General features: G+C 50.2%; 1 protein-coding gene across 1 annotated transcript; it reads right to left on the bottom strand.

Moving 5' to 3' along the window:
• Window positions 1–3411: 3411 nt before the first annotated feature.
• On the bottom strand, window positions 3412–6969 carry tmem200ca (transmembrane protein 200C, genome duplicate a). Its single transcript, XM_088013332.1, has 4 exons — window positions 6321–6969; window positions 6029–6248; window positions 5824–5954; window positions 3412–5635 (listed from the first exon to the last, which is right to left on the bottom strand). The coding sequence occupies exons 1-4, from the start codon at window positions 6425–6427 to the stop codon at window positions 4783–4785; spliced, it is 1311 nt and encodes a 436-aa protein (XP_087869458.1). The 5' UTR covers window positions 6428–6969; the 3' UTR covers window positions 3412–4782.
• Window positions 6970–7440: the final 471 nt, after the last annotated feature.

Genomic DNA, 7440 nt, shown 5'->3' with positions numbered 1-7440 from the left:
GAGCTTAATCTGATCAGCAGAACCAGAACCACAGAATCGGGTCGGTTCTGTTCCCCTCAGGAACATTCAGGAGTTTTTACTTAAAATGCCCAAAATGTTTCACATTCAGCCCTTTTTGCTAACAGCCTGTAAATCAAATCACAAAGCATCTGCTGTTTAATGTCATTAAAACTAATTATTTTTATTCCCTCGTTTCAATGAATCATTACAGACATAAACATTGACCTGGTTGGGTTTCTGTCTCATTTTCCAGTAAATGTTTCCCAGATTTTCACTCATCATCCATCAATCACGTCTTACTTTGACTTTTCTCAAAATAGCAGAAACCATCTGCAGTGAAGCTTCAGAGACTCGTTTCCTCACTGACTGGAACTGGAGCCATGCTACCTGCTGTGCTAACAGATACGCTAACTGCTAACAGATATGCTAACTGCTGTGCTAACAGATATGCTAACTGCTGTGCTAACAGATATGCTAACTGCTGTGCTACCAAATATGCTACCTGCTGTGCTAACAGATACGCTACCAGCTGTGCTAAAAGATATGTTAACTGCTGTGCTAACAGATATGCTACCTGCTGTGCTAACAGATATGCTAACTGCTGTGCCAACAGATAAGCTAACTGCTGTGCTAACAGATACGCTAACTGCTAACAGATATGCTAACTCCTGTGCTAACAGATACGCTACCAGCTGTGCTAAAAGATATGTTAACTGCTGTGCTAACAGATATGCTACCTGCTGTGCTAACAGATATGCTAACTGCTGTGCCAACAGATAAGCTAACTGCTGTGCTAACAGATACGCTAACTGCTAACAGATATGCTAACTGCTGTGCTAACAGATATGCTAACTGCTGTGCTAACAGATACGCTACCAGCTGTGCTAACAGATATGTTAACTGCTGTGCTAACAGATATGCTACCTGCTGTGCTAACAGATATGCTAACTGCTGTGCCAACAGATAAGCTAACTGCTGTGCTAACAGATACGCTAACTGCTAACAGATATGCTAACTGCTGTGCTAACAGATATGCTACCTGCTGTGCTAACAGATACGCTACCTGCTGTGCTAACAGATACGCTACCTGCTGTGCTAACAGATACGCTAACTGCTAACAGATATTCTAACTGCTGTGCTAACAGATATGCTACCTGCTGTGCTAACAGATATGCTACCTGCTGTGCTAACAGATACGCTACCAGCTGTGCTAACAGATATGTTACTTGCTGTGCTAACAGATATGTTAACTGCTGTGCTAACAGATATGCTACCTGCTGTGCTAACAGATATGCTACCTGCTGTGCTAACAGATATGCTAACTGCTGTGCCAACAGATAAGCTAACTGCTGTGCTAACAGATATGCTAACCACTGTGCTAACAGATATGGTAACCACTGTGCTAACTGATGCTAACAGTAAAACAATGTCCCTCTGTCCTGAACCGCTGGTTGAGTTCAGTGAGACGGATCTGAGCGCATAGATCTATGAGGAGTGTGACTGTAAAAATCTTGTTTATTAAAACAAACTTTGCATACTTTTATTTTTAATATTTCATTATGATTACGATCATTATGACCCAGATTTTAATAATCAGATTATTAATGAACAGATGACCTGTGTGTGTGTGTGTGTGTGTGTGTGTGTGTGTGTGTGTGTGTGTGTGTGTGTGTGTGTGTGTGTTACTCACCGGTGCAGACAGGAAGTGATCCGTTCAAACAAAAGAAGAAAAAAAATTAATGAGATGAAAGAAGTGATGACATCACAGCTCTTCTTCTGCTGCTATTATTGTAGTAGATTGGTGACATCATCATCATCGTCACCCTCCATGAACCTCCTGAACACACACACACACACACACACACACACACACACACACACACACACACACACACACACACACACACACACAACGCCCAGCAGAAGTCATACTGGGAGTTCTGGTTGAAGCTTCAGGAAGTTTAATGAATCGATGAGGATTTAAAGTGAAAACTGAGTTCTGACAAAGTATCTGTCAGGGGAAGAGACACAAACATGGAGGACCCATGTGGCCTAGTCAAAGCAGGAGGAAGATGAGCAGCTGGACTGAAACCCGTCCAGTACCGAACACTGACTGGATAAACTTCACGTCACATGTTTTACTCAACAGTTTAACAGAAATAAAAAATAATAATAATATCAATAATAATAATAATAATAAATCAGTGAATATTTCCTGCTGCTCCTTTAAGACCCGAACCAAAACTTCCGAATCCAACCGGGTCAGGAGGCCTTGGTCCCGGTCCGGACCGGCAGAACACGGCTGGGGAGCAGCAGGGAGGAAGAGGAGGATGAGGAGGAAGATGATTACCTGAGCAGGTTCCGCAGCAGCGAGGAAGAGGATGCTGGTTCTGGTTCTGGTTCTGGCGGTCCGGTTCTCCCAGTCAGTCTGTCTGCAGCTGTTTGGCGGATTATTGGTTTCTGTTCAGGCTCCGCCCCCAGATTATCTCCCCCCCCCCTCCTATCCCGGTCTGCCAGCTGCAGGAGGGGGAGGCGGGGGGACTGATGGAGACGATGAGCCTGGTTCTGGTCCCGGTTCTGGTTCTGTTGATGCTGTCCTCCTGCAGGGATCAGAACCTCTCAGAACCTCAGGTCCATTCTGGTTCTGGAGGACAGAAGACTCCTGCACTCTGATTGATCCAGACTGCTGGGGGGCGGGGCTTGTCAGACTCCTGGAGCGCTCCGATTGGTGGAGCCAAACTGATCCGAGATCAGATTCCCTGATGGCCGAAAGTCTGAGAGACACGAGGACAGGAGTGTCCTCCTGCTGCCAATGAGAGGACAGACAGAGGGACAGAAGGAGGTAGTGTCCTCGTCCAGGGGACGTCCTCATGTTTGTCCTCCATCAGAGTTCAAGACCTGAGATCATCCAGAACCAGAACCAGAACCAGCTACTTCCTTGTTCTGTGATGTCATCAGTGACTCTCCAGTAAACAGATCATCAGAACCGGGCTGGGACCGGTTTCTAAAAGTTCCGGTTCAGATTGGCCAGGCCGGGTCGAGCCAGAGGGGTACCGACCAGGTCGGGTCGGGTCGCCTCTCAGACTGCAGCTCCAACAGAACCCTCGGTACCTGTCCTGCTGCCAGAACCGTGTTGTGCTGAGGCGGTTCTGGTTGTGACCCGGCCATCATGTTGGACCCTGGTGTTGACAGGAAGTCCCAACATTTCTGAGGAAACTCTGGACACGTAGTGACATCACTTCCTGTCAGCAGCCTGAATAGACAGGAAGTGACCCCACCTTCTTCCTCTCCCTTGGCCCGGTTCTGTGTCTACAACAACCTGATCCCCAGGTGAAGGTTGACCCTGGAGCCGACCCAGAACCTGTGAATGTGGGCGGAGCCCCGGAGGAAGGAGGAGTCAGAGACAGTCAGCTGGACAGTTTGTGCTTTATTTGCTGTGGTTTCACTTTGTGCTTCAGTGAAGCTTCGCTCAGTGGAAGATGCCGCAGCTCTGACCGCAGGAAGTTCTGCTGACGGTCCATCTGGGTCCAATCAGCTGCAACAGAACCAAGATCAGAACCAGGGCTGAAACATCCGGTACCGACGGGTTAGAGGACCCTGGACAGGCTAAAGACTCACTGGAAGCAGTTCAGTCTGAGATGCATCAGACTGAACTGGTTCCTGCCTGTTCAGTCTGAATCAGTTCCCACTGAGAAAAATCTATTCAGTGTGAGAGGAATCAGTTCAGTGATCATGTTAGAACCAGCTCAGGTTCTGGACGGGTCACTCCAGACCATCACCAGTTCACCCAGTCAGCCAGTAGGACTGGTTTTAGAGTTCTTCCTATTGAGGCGACCTGTGAACTCTGACCTCTGACCCATTTTCTCTGCTTCATAATCACAGTTAAATTGTTTTTGAGTTTAAAGGTCCGGTAGAGGAGATTGGGATTCTAACAGGTCGAGTTTAGTCTTCCAGAGGCGGCCATCTTTAACGTGGAGGGGGCGGTTCCTAAGCAGGTGGGCGGAGCCTGCAGAGCAGCAAAGGATGAAGATGTTTGATGTCTTCATCACAGCAGGTCATGTGACCGGCTTCTAGAACATGCAGTAAAAACGACATGCTGTCCAACATGTCCAGCAGGTGAGGACAGAAGGACAACCTGTCCGTTTCTCCAGGTCCAACACAGCAGGGATGGACACCTCCGCCAAGGAAAGTAGTCCCAGAAGAATGAAGCATAGAAGATCAAAAAGTGCAAAATACTGAAGGTGCTTAAAGAGCATGCACTGCAGGCATGGAGCAAGAACAGCCTCCGACCTCTGACCCCTGACCCCTTCCACTTAGAGAGACGAAGAAGAAGGACCTGCTGCTGGACTGGGACTGGTGTCCTTCCAGGACATCTTGGATTAGTTAGAAGACTTGGGATTAGTTGGACTAGTTAGCCTTAGTTATGGTCAGTTTGTGTTGGTTTCTGGAAGGGAAACGGGGACAGGCTGATAATCTACGCTTTCCTGAAAGGACTGAATCGAGTTATCTTGGATTAGTTGGATCTGTTTTGGTTAATCTGGTTTAGTTAGTGTAAACAGGGACACGAAGACAATCTGTGGTCTCCTGAATGGTTCAGTTTGGGTCAAGTGGGTCCAGTTCTGTTGGCTGGATGAGACTGGGTCCCACCAGATAACTGATGAACAGGAAGTTGGCTCATCTCTCCAGTGGAAGACCCCTTATTGCTGCTGCTGTCATCATCGGCTTCATCAGTCAGGCTCCTCTTCCTCCTCGTCTTCCTCCCCCCAGGGGGCTGGTGGGACCTCAGGGTGTCTCTGGTTGTGAGGGCCGAGCCTCCACTTCTGGGGTCACCTTGTGTGATGAAGACCACTCGAAGGACTCGTCCTCTCCTTGCGTCAGCTTGCAGTAGGCCGTGTTAAAGGCGGCGGTTGGGAGGCTCTGTCTCCTGCAGGGTGGGGCTGGAGTGGAGGAGGAGGAGGAGAGGAGGTGGGACAGGGACGAGAGGGAGGAAGAGGAGAGCAGGAGCAGAGCCTCGGAGCCACGGTGAGGCGGAGGAGTGGAGGCACACAAAGGCGGCGGCTGCATCTCCTCCTCCTTCTGCTCCTCCTCCTGGCCGCTGCTCCTGGCCCAGAAGGAGTGTCTCCTGCGGGCGCTGGGGGAACGCTGGCGGGGCCGGGGCAACGTGAAGGAGCTCAGCGCCTCTTTGTGGTGGGGGGTCCAGCAGGGGTCAGAGGTCAGGGGTAGGGAGTGTCTGTTGGAGGAGGAAGGAGGAGGTGCAGGCAGATGCTCCTGGCAGACACTGAAGACTCCTCCTCCTCCTCCGTCACTGCACCTCCTGCTACTGACTGGTTGCCTTGACAACAGCAGGGTGGCGGGACACATCTGGGACTTTGACTCCAGACTCTTGGACTGGACATAGTTGATGAGTCCATTGAGCGGATTGGCTAACGGTTGGTGGGCGGAGCCAGAGGAAGAAGGGTGGGGCTTCCGGACGCTGTGGAGGTCGATGACGGTGGAGTAGATGTCCCGCAGGTTGATGACCTTCGTCTTTTTGTCCCGGTTCTCATGCAGGACTGCGTTGGCACAGATGAAGAGGAAGATGCCGATCCCCATGATGAGCGGGCCGAAGACCTTCAGCCTATCAGAGTACAGATACCTGCAGAGACAGCCAATCAGGACGCTTCAGAAGCAGGTCAAAGACAGTTCCACCTAAACTACCAGTCCACTGACACATCCCCCAGCCCGTCCAGACCCTGGATCGAGGGTCAGCCCACAGATCCTGTAGCTGACCTGCAGCTCCCCTGCTGGTCGGTCGTCACATTGAGGTAATTGATGTTCGCTCACCTGTCCAGGAAGTCTTCCAGAAATCCTTGTGGAACATCTCGAGAGGTCCCGTTGACGGTCTCTGATTGGTTGAAGCCATTTCCTCTGTCATTGGTTCTGTCTCCTCTGTCTGACTCCGCCCACCTGGGTTCCTGCATATGGCACAGCGACATATCAGAACGGACACAAAAAGGACTCTACTGGTTCTGCTCAGGTAAACTCTCACCTGGCCTTCAACAAGTGCTGGTGCTGGACTACTGAAGGACATCAAGGCCATAGTGGTGCCCTCCTGTGGCTGGGAGCTGAAGAACAGTCCGTCCCGAGGCCAGTAGCCCAGAGCTGCCATCAGAACCCCGACTATCAGAACCAGAATCCCCAGAACGGCCACCAGACCCGAGATGGAGCACAGCTTCAGCTTCCCCTTGACCACCACCACCTCGCTGCGTCTGGACAGGAAGTGACATCATCTTATGATGCAGGGACTGCCCCCTCTGGCAGTGTGTGTGGGTGTGTGTTACCTTTTGTTCTTGCTCTTCTTCTTGTGTGGGTGGGATCTGTGTGGTTTGGACCTCAGAGAGTCCTGTCGCCGCGCATTGATTCTCAGCAGTCCGCCTGTCGCAATCATCACAGGCTACCAATCAGACGGTGGCTGAGCGGGTCAGGCCCCGCCCATTGCCACCTCACCTAGAACAGAGACACTCCTGAGAACCAGTACCAGGAACCTAGATAACCCACACTAAACCCAGGATTGGAACCAATGATGGACCTCAGAACCAACCGGAACCAAAGATGGACCTCAGAACCAACCGGAACCAATCATGGACCTCAGAACCAACCGGAACCAATGATGGACCTCAGAACCAACTGGAACCAAAGATGGACCCTATAACCAATGATAGACATCAGAACCAATGATGGACCTCAGAACCAACCAGAACCAATCATGGACACCAGAACTAATGACGGACCTTAGAACCAACTGGAACCAAAGATGGACCTCAGAACCAACCGGAACCAATCATGGACCTCAGAACCAACCGGAACCAATCATGGACCTCAGAACCAACTGGAACCAATCATGGACCTCAGAACCAACCGGAACCAATCATGGACCTCAGAACCAACTGGAACCAAAGATGGACCCTATAACCAATGATAGACATCAGAACCAATGATGGACCTCAGAACCAACCAGAACCAATCATGGACACCAGAACTAATGACGGACCTTAGAACCAACTGGAACCAAAGATGGACCTCAGAACCAACCGGAACCAATCATGGACCTCAGAACCAACCGGAACCAATCATGGACCTCAGAACCAACCGGAACCAATCATGGACCTCAGAACCAACTGGAACCAATGATGGACCTCAGAACCAACTGGAACCAAAGATGGACCCTATAACCAATGATAGACATCAGAACCAATGATGGACCTCAGATCCAACCAGAACCAATCATGGACACCAGAACTAATGACGGACCTTAGAACCAACCGGAACCAATGATGGACCTCAGAACCAACCGGAACCAATGATGGACCCTAGAACCAACCGCAGCCAATGATGGACCCTGGACCTTCTACTCTGACAGATGGGAACTACATCTCCCAACATGCATTTATTGTATCAGCA

The sequence above is a fragment of the Poecilia mexicana genome, unplaced genomic scaffold (genome assembly GCF_051168715.1).
Source record: "Poecilia mexicana isolate PSO_F unplaced genomic scaffold, ASM5116871v1 scaffold_15, whole genome shotgun sequence".
Classification (NCBI taxonomy): domain Eukaryota; kingdom Metazoa; phylum Chordata; class Actinopteri; order Cyprinodontiformes; family Poeciliidae; genus Poecilia; species Poecilia mexicana.
This window is presented reverse-complemented; position numbering and strand designations above follow the sequence as displayed.

Bases quoted from the DNA above. Each gene is read 5' to 3' on its own strand.
- tmem200ca (XM_088013332.1), bottom strand. From the start codon at position 6,427: ATGATTGCGACAGGCGGACTGCTGAGAATCAATGCGCGGCGACAGGAC. The intron at 6,249-6,320 runs GTAACACACACC...CTTCCTGTCCAG, and splicing joins AAGAAGAGCAAGAACAAAAG to ACGCAGCGAGGTGGTGGTGG. The intron at 5,636-5,823 runs GTGAGCGAACAT...CTGTCTCTGCAG, and splicing joins CTGGAAGACTTCCTGGACAG to GTATCTGTACTCTGATAGGC.